This window comes from Rhodamnia argentea, chromosome 1 (genome assembly GCF_020921035.1).
Source record: "Rhodamnia argentea isolate NSW1041297 chromosome 1, ASM2092103v1, whole genome shotgun sequence".
Classification (NCBI taxonomy): Eukaryota; Viridiplantae; Streptophyta; class Magnoliopsida; order Myrtales; family Myrtaceae; genus Rhodamnia; species Rhodamnia argentea.
The window spans coordinates 11,516,154-11,534,207 of record NC_063150.1 but is presented as its reverse complement, the minus strand read 5'-3'; the positions used below and the strand labels follow the sequence as shown (position 1 = coordinate 11,534,207).

General features: G+C 38.2%; 1 protein-coding gene and 2 pseudogenes across 1 annotated transcript; all 3 read right to left on the bottom strand.

Annotated features, from left to right (window-relative positions):
* Positions 1-1,637: 1,637 nt before the first annotated feature.
* On the bottom strand, positions 1,638-2,299 carry LOC125314464 (annotated as a pseudogene).
* A 2,621-nt stretch (positions 2,300-4,920) lies between these two features.
* On the bottom strand, positions 4,921-7,811 carry LOC115747069 (F-box/FBD/LRR-repeat protein At1g13570-like). Its single transcript, XM_048271561.1, has 4 exons — positions 7,704-7,811; positions 6,043-6,786; positions 5,771-5,926; positions 4,921-5,223 (listed from the first exon to the last, which is right to left on the bottom strand). Exons 1-4 carry the CDS (start codon positions 7,713-7,715, stop codon positions 4,957-4,959), a joined length of 1,179 nt encoding a protein of 392 aa, XP_048127518.1. The 5' UTR covers positions 7,716-7,811; the 3' UTR covers positions 4,921-4,956.
* A 740-nt stretch (positions 7,812-8,551) lies between these two features.
* On the bottom strand, positions 8,552-13,066 carry LOC115732075 (annotated as a pseudogene).
* Positions 13,067-18,054: the final 4,988 nt, after the last annotated feature.

The window sequence follows — 18,054 nt, the reverse complement described above, 5'->3', positions numbered from 1 at the left end:
GACGGCCAAACACGAGCCGAATTGAAACAATCTTATAGGAAATGTATAAAGAAATCTGATGGGAAAGTAATTAAAGTGTCAACTTTCAAAAGTTACTATATAACTAAAATCATATTGAGTGCCATGCATATGAACGCCATATACAAGTTATGACACTAGTGTACTTTTCTCGATCTAGTAAATCTTAAATATTTATATGGATAACTATTCCAAAACCAAAGAAATCATCCAATATCCTGACGAAAATTTTAAAATAAAAAAAAAAGGATAAGGAAACAAATATATATTGAAATCTTCTTAAATGTTCCCACCTCATCAAATAGTATCAAAAATCAAATCTTTGCCAACTGGTGTTCCCTAAAGTCGATGGTACTAGAAAAGTGAATGTCATGATTTCATGCCGTCAATAGCCGAGATTTCAGACCACAATTAACATATGCCATCCATTTTAAAGCATCTAATAAGCAAATCTAACCTACTAAATCTAAAATATCTAAATGTGGCTAACAAGCCAAAATTGAAACATATCACCTAATATCCTAACATGATTTCTGAAATAAAAAGATAAGGGCATAGATAAAATTGTAATCTTTGAAAATGTATAGTGTGAGAAATCAATTTTTCTCCCTTTTGGCAAGCAACTGGAATTCCCTAAATAATCTTGATCTTGAGTCAAGTAGGACTCGTGTGGCGCCACGAGATCGAAGGGTCTAAATTTTGCAAGCGACACGTGCACAGAGTCCATAAGTTCGTTAGCTGAAAAACCCATCACTTCTACCTTTTGATTTTGCTGCGCAACAATTAACTGAAAGGATTGAATTGCAATATCGTACAAAAAGTTTGTCTCATTTAGTAAAATTGAAAAATTTAGCACTAAATTGGCATCCGTATAGTATGTTTAACACTGATAGAACAATTTTCTCACTTCTAAATAATATCTCATACTCAAATTATATTAAAGTTGTTTCATAGAGCTTTTAAAGTATGGGGTGCTAATATCTCACTGCTGTGACGTGAGTCGTGACCATCAACATGGCATATTCAATAGTTACATAAGCATGGAAAAAAGCACTTAACAAAAAGGCACGATACATCCAAGTTAATATTTATAAAATTTGGAAGAATAATTAACTTGAAGCATCCAATGTGCAAAATATATTGACAACTAGTTGCTACAAAGAACTTTCACACACACACACACACAACAAAAAAAAGCAGCAAAAGGACACCTTATGGCATTCACTTTGATGCCAATATTTTTTATCACTTAAGTGCCAATTTTTTAAAAACGATTGTTTAAGTGTTAATTTCGCTGAAGTCGTCGGAATTTCTTGCCATTAGCACAAAAATTATCATTTTTTCTCCGATTTGGTACTAAAGTGCCTATTTTTTTAAAACGATTATTTAAGTGCTAACTTTGCTGATCGTGAGAATTTCTTGTCGTTGGCACTAAAATGACCCTTTTTTTTATTTGGCACTATATTGATCATTTTTTTGGATCACTTAAGTGCCAATTTTTTGAAAAACGATTATTTAAATGCCAACTCTGGTGAGGTCATCAGAATTTCTTTCCGTTGGCACTAAAATAATCATTTTTTCTTCGATTTGGCAGTTAAATGATCCAAAAAATATTGAAATCAAAGTAGATACCGTACACAAATATTTGCTTCAAGGTTGACTCGCGTAATCCCCTCCAAATTCTTCAAAGTCAGATCGTTTAGGAGGGGGCAGTGAGATACCAGAGCCCCAAGTTCGCTGGCAGACAGCTCGACACGATGAAGATACAAAGTTCTCAAGCTCTTCAATCCTTCGAACGAATATGGGATTTTAGCCGAACAACCGATGAGTGTCACATGGATCAAGTCCCGGCAATTGAAGAAGGAGGTGGGAATCTTGTATTTCTGCCCGTTATGGATGTAGAGTATGACGTTCTTTATGGAGACTTTGGACAGATGAAGAATCCAGAGATCGATGTCGCTCGTGGCCAAAAGTCTCGTGTGAGATAACATGAACTTTTGTATTGGGCCGGTATGAAGCCAGAGAACTCGGTCAATTATCTTCACCAAGTGTCCACGCGGACATCGTTGACAAAAACTTGGCCTAGCGGCCCTGGTACGTTGGTCATCAAACACAAGTTGTGGAACAGAGCACACCATTCGTGCCTCCATTTACTAGACAAGATACTAGTCCTCACCATGTCTTTAATCGGCAAGCGTGACAGGATTTGGTCCGTTACGAGCTCTGGTAACTGGCTGATCTTGTCCCACTCTTGGGTCATTCTCTTCTCCTCCATCCACAATACGCCGGAATTCATCCGAAACTGAAAGAAATCATCCGGCATCCTAATGTAATCTTTTAAAAACATCTAAATGTGTAACTAATCAAAAATGAAACATATCACCTAATAACTTAACATAATTTCTAAAAATGAAAAGATAAGGGAATAAATGAAATTGTAATCTTCGGAAACACACGCTCCCGCATGTCAATTTGGGTGAGAAATCGATTTCTCTCTCTTTTGGCCATCATATGAATTCCCCTACATGTTACCTTTGCATAAATACCATGTAAAGTTCAGCTCCAATAAAAAAAACAAACAAACACACATGTAGGGTGCATTTATTTCACGGAAAACTCAAAATTCGAAAAACGTTTTTCAAAAAAATGATTGGTTATATCGGTCATAAAAATTGGTTAACAAAAAATATTTTCGTTGTCGACAAAAAATTTATGCCTAATTATTTAGGTGGGTGAAGAAGATATCCTGAATTCATTCATTCTTGCAAAGAATACAATATATTATTTTGCGAAAAAGGTTTCCCAAAGCATAAAGTGGAACCCTTTTCTCAGTTAACAAAAAATGTTTAGGGTGTGATTGGAGATTATTTTATCTGATGCCGATGATATTGTCCATATCTTTTTCAATTCTGGAGCTTATTCTCTTACCATCGAGTTTCTTCAGAGTTCTTTCCGTCTAGATTAGGAATTTGACCATATTTTGGTCCATTCGAATTGACCTTTTAGGTAGTTTTGCAGCCCGACTTAAAGATTTTCGAAGATTTGACCGTATCCGACCCGATTTCAGATCTCGTGGACATTATATTTGAGTACACAACTGGATAGCATTTATCGAGATTTGTTTGAAGAATATGCATCTTTTTATGATGTTGATACGAGATTCAATAATTGAGCACCAATTGTGCTTTGATGCGTTTTTAAGTAATGAGTAAATTTTTCCAAATAGTACCAAATTAACTTATCTTCCAGATTTACTTACTTTGTTTGATTTACATCAAGTTATATACTTCTAATTAAAAGAAAAATTTTCTTCCGACCAAAAAAAATATCCTTCTTTTTTTTAATCTAATGGTGAAATCTCAAGATACCCTATTTTTTATTCAAGACTGTCCCATCTTATTAAGTGATGGTATCATAAAGATGCCATCACAAGATTTTCTTACTTTTAAACATGATGTCAAATTATATTTAGAGAAAACTTTGATTAAGGGTTTAAATGTATTCATTTTCTCCAATAAAGATATGAAATGGATATTAGTTCAAATAAAAATAAGAAGTGCTTAAATAGTTTTAAAAAGGACATGATGAAAGACCTTTACGTTTTTCTTTTTTCCCTTTTTTTTTTCTTTTTTCTTTTCTTTTGTTCTTTCCTTTATCTTCTTTTCTTTATCTTCTTTCCTTTTTCTTCTTTCCTCCCTTCCCCTCCCCATCTCCCTCGCCACCGCCATCTCCACTGTCACCTACCAGTCCCACATCCCCCTTCCTCCGGCGCCTCCACCTGCTATCACGGCCTCGAGGATGGGCCTACCTCCCCGAGTATTTCGGCCTGATCATCCAGTCCGCCGCTTTGGCCGGGGGTGGCGCCGTCGACGCCAAGGAGGAGGTCTCTATCTCCAAGCCTTGATCGAGCAAGGAACTGACCCGTCGCCCTTATCGCCCAGCAAAAACACCGCCCCCCCCCCAATCGAGACCACTTCCTGCGCGCTCAGCACCTTCTCCTCCTCCACCCCGCACTCCCTCTGTAGCGCGTAGCCACACTTCCTTCCGTTGCAGTATGTCCTCCACACCGCCTCCTCTATGAGCTTCCCGCCATTCTTCTTGTTATTCCTCGTCTTGGAGGCCTTTGCCGCCGTCATCGCCTTCTTCTTATTGCACTCAAGGGCTATGCAGAATAGCAAGAAGTAGAGGCCTTGATTTCATTTCGGAAGGATTACGGAGCCATCGGTGGCAATTTCCCTCGGAAATAATGTAGAGAAGTCTTCGAATGACCAAGAAAACTACTTTTCATGGCTCATCTTTCTTCCCAATTTCATCATTAAAATTTTGCGTATGCGAAAGATTATGTCCATGAGTATGTTCTGACCCAACCCAGAAGAACTATGAATAAGCATTACTCACAACGAAAGCTCGTAGAGTGAAGGTCCCTGCGAAGGCCAGAGGGTCATTCAAGTTCGTAGTAAAACAATTGCAGACTCTGTTAATTCCATGTGTGATCCGATTTTTGTGAGTTGGCTTCCGGATGGACACAGGTTAGAGTAGGGGTGAGCGATTTTAGGTTTCGTATAAATTTCACAATATACCTGTAGGAACAAGTTCCTCATTTGTTGGAATCTAAAGATTACCTACATAATTTAAAACCTGTAACCTACACTATCACATATTTTAGGATCAGCTCGGTTCTACCTGTATTCTTAATTGAAAAATTACACTGCATCATTTGCTGTTATAATCCACTGACCAACTCATATGTAGACACGCAAATAAATAAGAAACATCACCAAAAGGATCGTGCAAAAATATATGCTAAGAAAAACATAGAAACTTACTATAGGCTACATTACAAGTTTCAAGTTCCAGTATCCACCAACCTGGATCCTGCAAACTACCCATCGAAACACCTTGCAAACCTTGGAACCTAGAACCATGCTCACTCCTAAATTAGAGAACAAACACCTTTGCTTGTGGTGAGGCTCGCCGGAAATAATTCATCTCTATCAGCACCTCCATTTCTCCAATCTCGACGTCAAGTCGGAACGTCATTGTTTGTAGGTTCCGCAAGCTAGCAAGTAGAAACTCTATAAATTCCATCTCTGGCTCGGTGCCATAAATAACGTCCATCGTTACTTCTTGTACTTGCTCCAGGCAACACAAGTGGTGGTCTTTCCAAAAGTTGATCCACTTAGTCTGTTGATTCTTGGAACGATTCTGTGTTTTTAACGATCAAAGAGAAACTTTAATATAAAGATGCGCAAAGAGAAAGAGAGCTTAATCTAGTCATTTGATCAAGATTGGCGGAGAGCTTGATCGTCTCTTCCCTTTAGAATTCCCTTGATTCCTGGATTATAATATCATTTTTCCCTTGGTCAAAACCAATTACGATACCATCATTCATTCCAAAAATGAATAATATAATCACTATAAAGTATAAATTAGCTTCAACTTCATCAAATTCAATGAGTTAAAGCACCAACGTAACATGCAAATCACCGAAAATCAAATCTAATCAAATTATATCCTACATATATACTAAAACTTGATACAAAGGAAGCATCACTGTTCTAATACCCATTCATCTTTCTTTAAACGATGAAAACCTTCGCTAGATAGAAAAGGATATTAAAACAAATGTGGGAAGAATCACACGAATAATTAAACACGAATAATTAAGTATAATTTGTGATAACAGTTTCAATTAGAGGGGGAAAGAAACTTAAGGAGTATGCTCAACACTAATCTCAGTGATCATACTCACCTGAAACTCTACTTTTTGCAACTGAGGAGAGCTTCTGATTAAGCACATTACATTCAAAATCTCCTCTTTACTATTGAAGTCTATGCATGTGGAGAGGTACTTCAAATGACCAAATGCATAAGACAGTGTCTGTGGAACTTTTGCAACAGCCAAATACTGCACAAACAAGCCAAAGTCAATTGTCAATAGATTCCCCGATTTAGAAATAGAAATAAATTTTCATCCCAAAAATAAATAGTCAACAAATGCCTAACGAATTCTAGAAAATGTACCTTCAATGAGTAAGTTTCGATCTTGAGAATTTGAATATTGTGAATGTCTCGGAAGAATTCATGCAAATTATTCGAATTGGCATTGTTAGGTTCCTGCCTGTTTTTAATATTATTATTGAAACCTACCCTAACCGACTTCAAACTATTCATAACACCGAAAGTGACATCTAGAAAAGCTCCGCCAATGTAGAGCGACTCAAGGTTGCGAGCTTCGATGGTAACTTGCGTAATCCCCTCTAGATTCTTCAAAGTCAAATGTTTAAGTAGGGGACAACGAGATGCCAGAGCCTCGAGTCCATGGGGAGACAGCTCGACATGCTCAAGATATAAAGCATCCAAGTTCTTGAATCCTTCAAACGAAGACGGGATTTTTGCCAAACAGCCATAGAGTGTCAAACAAATCAAGTCCCGGCAATCGAATAAGGAGGTGGGGATCTTGTATTTCTCCCCGTTGCAAACGTAGAGTGCAATTTCTCTTATGCAGCCTCTGGATAGATGAAGAATCCAGGGGTCAATGTCGCCCTTGGTGAGAAATCCAGTGTGCGAAAGCACGGAAGTTCTGTACTGGGCCAGTATGGAGTGAGAAGACCATTTGTACCTCCACTTTCTCGACAAGATGCTAGTCCTCACTGCGTCCTTAATAGGCAAGCGCGACAGGATTAAGTCTGTGATGTGCCCAGGTAACTCGCTGATCTCGTCCGACTCTTGCGTCCTTCTCTTCTTCATCTGCAATACTCGGAATTCCTGACAATAGCGGATCACGGTATAAAGGGGTAAAACACGAGCAAATACAAAGAACCTAAAAGAAATTCTAATGTTTAAAATAGGAAATCTTAAAACTGACAAGGAAATCTCACCTAGTGAATCTTTAATGTATTTATACGGATAGCTACTTGGATACTAAAAGAAATCATCTTTAAAATAAAGAGATAAGGGAACAAACAAAAATTGAAATCTTCGAAAGATCAGATTTTCCTTTATTTATTGAAGTGGCATCACCGCTTCAATAAGGTTATTGCATCTCGTGAGAGAAGCAGTTGACGTGGGTACAACATGAACATGCCTCCTTGTTGGAAAGCAACGGTATATGGGAAAGACCGTGGTCCGCCCATGTAGGCTATCGTAGCCTTTTTCCACGTTAGATAACTACCTTTGACGGTTATCAGTTTTAAACGTGATCACGTCTTGAAAATAAGAACGAACAGAGAATGAAAAACCGCAGTAATAATGACGACAAACTCCCGCTCTTTTCTCTAGAACATCAAACGGGCCATTGGACTCTCTCCCTGCATTATAAACATTTAATCTGTGAAAAATAGAGGTGCGTTCGTTTTGTGATGCACTTTTCCGATAAGTGATTCAAGTAAATATCCGGGCTTGTTAATTCCGCATAATCCGCTGCATATGTAATAGGATGCATTCCCTTCACTCCTAAAATACCACTTAAGCGTGACACCAAGAGAGGACAGACTAGTTTGCGGCGAAAACAGAACAGGATCCTGTACAGTTAAAAGCGGGTAACGGCATGCGCAACACAGCCCTAATGCCCAGCACTAATCATCCTTATGTAGCACCGGCACTGACTCCGACATGCAGCACCAGATTGAATTCCGACCCGTTGTATGCTAAATGTATACTCTCACAAAAACATGATTAATTACCATTTTTTTCATGAGAAACGAGTGAGAACAGAGGATGAAGGAAGGAAACCACGTAGCAATCGCAACCTACGGATGAAGCGGAGGAGTACCCAGCGCAGAAGAAAAGCCCGACGCCGGTGAGAGAGAGCCGAGAAATATCCAATAGAAAAAAATTCTAACGAGCTAAATCTAAAATATCTAGAATCGATAACAACCCGAAATTGAAACATATCACCTAATATCGTAACATAGTTTTTAAATTCAAAAGATAAGGAAATAAATAAAGTTATAATCTTTGAATATTTAAATTCACAAACTCGGGACAAATTACAAAGCCCATCGACGGCCATCGTTTTGCCTTAATCATACATCCAAGAGAATCGCCTTGCGTATGGTAGTTCTTCTCCAATTAATGAGCTACCAGCACTTTATCCCCAATTTTACCACGTTCAATGAATGTTGGTTTGCTATATTGCAACAACAAACGGGCCTGAGCTGTGAATGGAGAGGAGTAGGAGTTGAAAAGTTAAACAGACAGCTGCACCAAAATCATCTCTTTTCACAGAACAGGCTGCAACGAAGAAATTAGCTGACAACTCAATCTGAACTGCTTTGTCACCATCGATTGACCATGAGACACCCTCTTGATCTCAGCATGAGTCAATGCCTCGATAAGAAGGTGCTTCAAATCACAACGCAAAGAAAGAGATGTATATACCAGAACGATCAGAGTCGGGGAAACCCTGAAGAGATTCTTAGAACAAAACCCTAAAACTCATTAGCAACAAAACAACATTTGGTCCAACATGTTCACACATTCATCATTACCAAGCTAAAAAGCTACAGTTCGCATCTTCTGCTTGTGAGATTCATGAGCCGGCGGGGGTCTGGCGTTGCACCTTCTCCTTCTCCTCCTGCATGTTTGGTGCATGCTGCTTCAGATAAGGGTTGACCAAATTTGCCGGAATAGGGTCAGTTATAAAGAGAGGCTGCACAAGATAACCAATCGATGGTCAAACTCAAACGAATATGACCCTCTTTGTCATGATAGAAACAACAGCTTGTGAGGTGATCATAGTTAACTCGCCAAAGACCTCTAGTTCACTGAATGCCACAACAACCCCCATGAGCTCCAAATTACATACCTTGAGATATTCAATTATCATCTCTGGCTTGAACTTCTGAGCCGGACCAGCTTTGGATTCATTTGATTTTGACTCCTCCAAGTGATGGAGAACCTTTAGAGCTTCACTATGCATTGAATTACTTTTGTAAAGTTCTAGCAAAGCTGTGTAATGACTGCTTTCCTGAAGAATCTCCTCACATATTTTCACATCACAATAGTTGAGGCTTTTCAGTAATTCAACAGCAGCTGAAGACCGTCCAGTGAGAAGCAAAGCTTGGAGTAGTGCTGTGTCCAGTATAGTTGCCATGTCCCTTTCAACTGAACTAAAGGAGATGATGGCGCGTCTCTGAGGAGCAAAAGAAAAACTAGACATCGAACTAATGTCTAAAATCCATTGACACAAAAGAAGACAGTCTTAGTTCGATTAGTTTGTCATGTCCCCATGGGAAATCACCAATGCCATTGCCTGCGTATTGCAATGTGTGTGATCAAGTACAAATACATTGATGTCGACACATTAGAAAGAACGGCAGAACTTTAAATGCTCTGTAATTACATTTTGACATGCATTGCATGACACTGCATGACAGTAGGTACCCAGTGCACCTTAAATAATTTAGCCGACATACCCAACATGACAATTTATGGACACTACAGAAAGCATTAAATTCATAATCAATCACTCCAATCTTCATTGCCCTTTGTGGGATTTTCTTCAAACCAGGTACCTGTAGAAACAAACTGGCTAAAAGGTCTGATATTCAAAATGATTGACCATGTTGTGCTAGTAGTGACGATTTCTCTTGACAAATTCCATCAGTCTACTCTTTCGCATTATTTTCTAGTTGATTGAGTGCAATCCAATCTAATGCATATATGCTTGAAGTTGAGTGCACTAATACTGCTGCATGCGTGCTTCTGAACTTATTCTGTGCTAACCAGAACCTCAACTCTAGATGTACGTAATTTACTTTAATTTGTCTCATTTAGCAAGTGAAAATTGAACAACATGCTATGAGATGCCATTGCTGACACTAGCCATAAGAGTAGCCCAAGTTTCTCTCCTTTGTGGGGTTCAACAAAATGTATCAGCTTTCAAGTATTTCTTAAAGCATAATTTAGGCATAAAGTTAACAACAAAATTAAATTCATTTGCCCATAGTCATAGCTGACATAAAATTTAGCTAATCCATGCATGCATCGTCAGATTTTAGCAAATATATGAGGACTTTCAGGCAATGCCATTACCTTGTTAGTCCTTTTAAACCAATTGATATCTTGAGGGGATGCTATCACCAACAGCATCTAAAACCATCTCTTCTGTGTCCTCAGTTGGGACCTTCTCTATTATACTGCATCTCTTCTTCTGCAATAACTTGACAAGTGCTGAATGCTCATCCAATCCCTGTGAATGTAGTGGGGGTAATTTCTCTTGCTTGGGAACCCAAGTTGTTTTGGGAAGAATTATTGACGGATATCGACAAAGAACACGAGTTATGTCCACTTCAGAAGCCAAGAAATGGTCCATTGCCTCCTCATATCTTCCATTTTCAAAAAGATGGCGCGCATATCTGGAAGAGGTTCAAGATCAGTGGTTTGATGAGCACTTTACTGTAAGAAGATAGTCAATGCAGGGATGGAAATCACTTTGACAATAGACTTTCGCTTTTGGACAAAGTTCTGAAGCAATAATGTCCTCGGCATACATGGACACATGTTGAGGTAATTTATTTATTACAGAAACATGCACAGAGCTTAATTTCTGATCTGTCTCTCCAACCATCAAAATTTGATAGTAAGGGCAATAAGTTATTTTCCTATTATCATGGGTACGGAATGTCAAGGAAAGCTATACCCTACATGAATTAACTTCTCTTTTGAAGATTGAAGGTTTGAATCTTCAAACATCTTGCACAATGCCAAGGCTTCCTCAAAATTGCCAGATGCCATTAATGGCACAAGCTGCATTAAAAACGTAAATCAAGCAAATCAAGCAAAACAAAAGGAAATTACATAAGAATGTACATAATAATAATTAACATGCCCCATGAGTACCTGTGAACCAATAGGAACAGGAAAGAACCCATAGACAGAATTATCTTGGGCTACAACTATCGCACTGCTACTTTGGGCAAGATGACAAACATTTTGGAGAACAACAGTCTGAATCAAAGGATACGGAACTCGAAGAGAGCGAATCTGAAGTACACAAACATGAAGAATGTTACAGCAAGAAGCTTAGCATGCAAAATAGAATGAAAGGAGAAATAATATGGTAAGACAATTATCAGCTTACCTCAACAGATCTTGGTAATAAACCTATTGCATATGTCTTCTGAATGACAACTTCTTGAGGAGCCTCCGACCAACATATCCTACCTTCTGGTAATGGCTTCCCAGTTTGGTCCACAAGAATTCCAATATTATCCTAAATATGGCAGAAACTCATTGAAGCATATCAAAACACCACCATATAATCCAGAAAAGGAACAGTCTTGATTACTGAAAGCAACTTGGCCACAAAGTTTACTGGGATATCTAAAGTTAAATGCATCACACGGAATGGCAAAGAAATTCAAGCATATTCTGCAGCCACTCAAAGAAAATATGAATTAGATTTCTTCTTCAGGATACAAGAGAGGACCTAGACATTGAAAATTTAGTTCACTCCCAGAATTTACATTTTCCTCATTTTTTTAATCAGTTTCTGCCGAGTTCTAAGTTCCTGCATAATGGAGAAAAAGTTACTATGTTTCAGATCCACAACTATACTCATGTTTGTTCTTCAAGCCAAATCCTGCAGGTAAGCCCAATTGCAAGATTCTTCTTTTAATGCCACGAAATTTTCTCTGGTAATATTAGATTCTGATGACACTAAGCAAATGTCCGAATCATTGCCTCGGCAGAACGATATAGCCTCTCATGTCCACTTACAGGGTAAGCCACTCTTACAATATTTGACTTCAGTTCTGCTGTACAGTTGACTCATAGGGATTAAATGCTCTTAGGATATCATAGACTTCTTAACATGTTCGTATAAAAGCCATGATGGAACAACAAGGATTGCACATCAAACCATCGAAAGACTAGCCTGCAGCCCTCATTCTTAATCAGTACATATTGTGACTCCATCTTCAGAAGCATTCTAAATGTAACTAAGCCTTCAGAATAAGAGAAGAGAAAAAGTGAATCATAAGGGTCTAAGGAACAAAAAACCTTCCCAAGGATGAGTTCCCCAGAAGGAAGGGGCACCACAAGAGGTGGCGCAAGCCTCCCACAAGGAAATACCTCAGACAATGCACCATTTGTAGCATTCATGATCATGTACTCCCTCCTGATTCCCAAGCATATGTTCTCACCGCACCACGACAACGACTTCACAGTATCAGGCACCCCAAACTCTTTCACCTCCACAAAGCCCATTCCCCCTACATCATAATGAAAGCTTCAGAATTCTTTCTCTGAATTGATCAAGCAACAGTCTCTGCGAGAAAAGAGGCAAACTTTTCCAAAGAAGTCAATCTAGTCACATAAATATTGAACGTAACTCGGGACCACTTTCTCCACTACGGGAAGCTTCAAGGTACGTTAACCGTACAACGATCATAATAAGTACCGAAATCCTCATTCTACAACAGCAATTCCGGATCACTAATCGACTAGACCAACATTTAAAAACAGGTCAGTAAAGAACAATAACAAGTGGAAAATAGATCAGAATTACCATCATGCCGAAAAATAAAGACCCTGTTTTGCCTGGCGAAGCAGAGGAACCCTCTCTTCTCGTCCCACGAGCACACATTGGCACCTCTCGCCTCCGGGAGGACGGCCACGGTCTCCAAATTGGGGAGCCTGTGAAACGCAACCGACTCGGACAACGTAAGGAGCAGCTCCCTCGAGGCCAAAACCTCCATCGACAGGAAGGGCGGCTTCACGAAGCCGGCAACACTCCGCTGCAGCACGTAAGGCTCCATCTGGAGCTCCGAGCGGGAGTCGGGCGGAGGAGACCAGGCGGACGGCGGGGGGCCAAAGACGCGGAGGCATCCGTCGGAGCAGCCGAGGAGGATACTGGAGGCGTAGGACTCGACGGCCTCGATTTTGGCGGGGCAATCCGTGAGGAGATCGAAGGGGTCGTAGGCGCGGTAAACCATGGCTGAAGGAATGCCTCCGACCGAGAGCCTCTACCCTTTCCCCCTCTCTCTCTCGCGCGCTCTCTCTCTCAGGAGTTCACGAGGAAGAAATTTTCAGAGGACCGAAAATTGTTTTTCTTCGTCTTCTTTGCATGTTTGATCGTTAGCGCATATATAATATAACACGAGGAAGTACAACGTAGGAAACAAAATATAGAAAACAATATTTTCCTATTTTGCGGACCAAGTGTCCATTCAATCTTTTGGATTGATTGAGTCGATATGGATTGACCGAATCGATCAATCAATCAATTTAAGATTGGGTTGAGCTGAAGCTAGTCTGACCGAAAGTGTTTGGTTGTCCTGCTCGTGCTTTGTCTGACTGATGCCGCAATGAAGCTGGATGCAAGGAAGTGCATCTTCTTAGGCCCCACACACGACACAAGAGGTGAACCATGCAGGCCGTGATTTTAATAAGGATGAGTTGTCCATTGTTATAGTCGACAGAGTTGTTATTTTGAAGAATGTGTTCTGCTTTTAGAAGAGAAGCGAGTGACTGAATACGAAGAATTTCGGCGGTGTTCAATAACAGGTGGAGCTTCGTGAAAAATCTGTAAATGTTTAAAGCGCCGTAGATGTGACAGTGTCCATCTTTTTCTATGTTAGGATGGAACTTAGAAGTTAGAACTAAGCAGAGACGGTGTTTCTTGTATCCTAAAAATGAAACCCAATTCATATATTCTTTGGGTGCCTGCAGAATATGCTTGCATGTAACTTCCCAATAAACTCTGAGGCCAAATTGGTCTTAGAATCAATGATACATAGTGCACAATGACATCGTCAATATAAAATTTTACCTGCATCTAATGAAGCAGAATAAATAAGATCGAATTAAATAAAATACTATCTAAAAGTAGGATAATCAATCTTGAATTTGGCATTGTAATAGAAAGTACAGTAAGTTTAGCTACGAACTTAAAGCCGAAACTAAAAAAAAGTTCCTTCATGTACTCTGTGGCACTTATTTTATCTTTATGATCTGCATGGCCAAATTCAACTAATAAAGCGTCGATTTTTGGATTTGTCATCCCAAACGTCAATCGCTTGTTAACTTTAACTTTTAGAAAATCTGATAGGGAGAAAGTATCTTAAAGGGATATTTTTTAATTAAGTCAATGGAATTTATTTAAGTAAAAATGAGTAATGATATGCTCCTTGATGGTGCAATTTGTCAAGCTAAGAATGGAGTGTATTCTTGGATGATACAGTTTTTTTTATTTTAAATGATATGTTTTCTTCTAATGCAACCAAAATTTTATAACTGTGATGAAAGAAACGATAAATTTTATTTAATTTACCGAAACTTAGAAATTTTTTAATGGCAAATGAATTAGTGTTTGAGCTTAGAAGAATTTATAAAATGATATTACAACTTAATTGAAATAAACACATTCACAGGGAAAATGACAATAATTTAGGCACTTAGATCCGACGACCTATTTAGTTACTTATTACATAGAAAAATTAGAGATAGACCCCCACCCCTATTCAAAAATATTATTACTTTGCACGAAGATATTATGAGCATTTTAATTGGGCCAATATAATTGCATCTGATGGGGGCTAAATAAAATCAAGCATAGGTTTTATGTTTAATCGAATTAGTTGGACTAAGCATGTGTAAATTGAAACTCTTGGCCAATCCCATTATTCATTAAGTGGCCGAAATTTTACAAGATTGGGGTGCCAGATTAGAAAGAAAAGGTTTAAAGCAAACTTGCGGAGTAATTATAGGTTATATTGTTAGACTTAGGTCGCATGTGAATGAAGGAATGCATGAAAGATTTCCTATTGTTGAGAGTCCAAAATAGGGAAGTAATTTTGCAAGAGACCACTAATTATTGTGCATTATCCTTTCAGCATCCTTTGGCTCATAATCTATCATCACCAAATTCAGGTCGTGTGGGAACGAATTAGGAAAAGGTTTCCTGTTGTCGATTGTATATGAAATATATCTTGAGTCCCAAACAGGAAAGTAATTCTGCAAAAGACCACAACATCTCTGTGCATTCTTCTTTCAATTGAAGACAGACCAGCCCAAGTTCTCGTGCACTAAAAACAAATTTTTTTTATATGAATTCTCCACTGATTTATTTTATAAGATGATATTTTATATGAATTATTAGTTTTTATTTCGATTTGATTGAATTTCAACTAGTCATAACTTTTTAATTCGAGTTATGATTAACTCGATTTTTATATCAACGGAAAGTTTGTGATCCGAATTATTAACTCGCAATCGATCTTCAAAAATGTCTTGGGATTACGAATTTACACAATTTAGGCTAATCGATTAAAACCTAACAGTGGAAAAAGGAACACCAACCCCTCGGCTACTCGAGCTCGAACTTGAACACATCATTATTCATTTTCGCTTAAATAGTTTTCATTGACTTTAAAAAATATTACTCAAGATACTTTCTTTCTATCAGATTTTCTAAAATTTAAGCTTAACGAGAGATAGACGTTTTGGGAAGACAAATCCAAAAATTAAAGCGTTATTAGTTGAATTTGGCTATGCATCAAAAGTGGTTTGCCATGGAGCAACCATAAAGTTAAAATTAAGTGCTAATGGGTTAGCATATGAGCCAACTTTTATTAGTTTTCTCTTTATTAGTTCCTAACTAAATGTCAAATTCAAGATCCATTATCCTACGCTCTAGATAGTATTTCAATTCAACATTCGATTGTGAAGACAACTCGGTAGAACTCCAATCAAATGATAGATCATTCGATCTCTAATGGTAGGGTTTTGTAGGATCGACGGTTTAGAATGATCACGGTCTGTTTCCAAGTTTGCATGACCGACGAGTGCTTGACCACCTTTCCTTCTATAATCCCGACGCTTGCCAAATCGTCATCATTTTTGGGCTTGATCAAATTAGTAGGAAAACTTTATGAATTCTAGCTTTGACTAAGAGCCCGAAATATTGTCCATCGATACAATTTGCACTTGTTCCAGACAAAACAAGTGGTGTTCTTTCCAAAACTCGTCCATTGTCTCCCTTGTGTCTCCAGTGGTTGACTCTCGGGACCACCCTATGTGTTTTTGAAGACCAAAGAGCAACTTTAATATAAAGATGCATAAAGAGAGCGCTTAGTCCGAGATTGGCAGGGAGGTTGATTTGTCTCTTCCCATTATGAATTATGATCCCTGGATTACAACGTAAAATCCACTTGGACTAAAGTGATAGATCATTGTACTTGAAGTTTGCTTTATGTTTGTTGCCAAGTAATAAAAAAGATGTGGCAAAAATTGCACCTATAACTAAATATGATTTGTGATAACAACTTAAAAACAACTAAATTAGTCCCCTAAACACTAATTTGTGATCAAACACACTGAAATAGTTTTTTCAGCCAATGGGAGCTTCTTATCATGGACATAACGGTTAAAATCTCCACCTTACTATTGAAGTCTATGCATGTGAAAAGGCGGCACTCCAAGCGTGAGGAGCTTTCGAACTTCAGAATTTCAATATTTTGAACATCTCGAAAGAATTTAGGCAAATTGTTCGATCGGTGATATATATTTACATAACTACAATTGAAACCTTACGCGACCGACTTTAAATGTTTCATAACACCAACGACATAGACATTTTCCTCCAAAGTCAAGCGACTTGAGATTGGGACATCAATGTGGATAATACCCGGTAGATCCTTCAAAGTCAAATGTTTTAGTAGGGAGCAACGAGATATGAGAGCTCGGGTTGGGAGACTCATTAATAGTCCGAAGTAAGCCGAGAAATGGCTTACTTCTAGAATCCTTATAATTGTCCATCATGCAAGAGCATATTTAGAGAGAATAGCCAAAAGTAAGTCGAGAGACAGCTCGACCTTTAAAGAGACAAAGTAATCAACTTCTTGAATCCTTGTAATTGTGCATCATGGCAGAGCATTTTTAGAAAGAATGAAAACTCAAGATGAGATGACTTCATCTTCCTCTAAGGAGGGTTATCAAGAGGAAAACTCTCTCTCGTCTCTACAAGTAATCAACATTTGCAACATATTAATCTATAACACATGAAAAAAAAAAATTTTTTTTTTTACACGGATTATCCATTGATTTATTTTTTAAGATGATATTTTATATGAATTATTAGTTTTTATTTCGATTTGATTGAATTTCAACTGGTCATAACTTTTTAATTCGAGTTATGATTAACTCGATTTTTATATCAACGGAAAGTTCATGATCCAAATTATTGAATCGCATTCGATTTTCAAAAATGTCTTGGGATTACGAATTTACACAATTTAGGCCAATCGATTAACACCTAACATTGGACAACAGAACACCAACCCCTCTGGCTACTCAAGCTCGAACTTGAACACATCATTATTCATTTTCGCTTAAATAGTTGTCATTGACTTTAAAAAATATTACTCAAGATACTTTCTTTCTATCAGATTTTCTAAAATTTAAGCTTAACGAGAGATAGACGTTTTGGGAAGACAAATCCAAAATTTAAAGCGTTATTAGTTGAATTTGGCTATGCATCAAAAGTGGTTTGCCATGGAGCAACCATAAAGTTAAAATTAAGTGCTAATGGGTTAGCATATGAGCCAACTTTTATTAGTTTTCTCTTTATTAGTTCCTAACTAAATGTCAAATTCAAGATCCATTATCCTACGCTCTAGATAGTATTTCAATTCAACATTCGATTGTGAAGACAACTCGGTAGAACTCCAATCAAATGACAGACTGATCATTCTGATCTCTAATGGTAGGGTTTTGAGGATCGACGCGGTTTAGAATGATCACGTCCGCTTGCATCCAAGCTTGCATGACCTGCAGCGAGTGCTTGACCACCTTTCCTTCTATAATCCCGACGCCAAGCCAAATCGTCATCATTTTTAGGCTTGACAAACCGGTAAGCAGAAACTTTATGAATTCTAGCTTTGACTAAGAGCCCGAAATATTGTCCATCGATACAATTTGCACTTGTTCCGAACAAAACAAGTGGTGTTCTTTCCAAAACTCGTCCATTGTCTCCCTTGTGTCTCCAGTGGTTGACTCTCGGGACCACCCTATGTGTTTTTGAAGACCAAA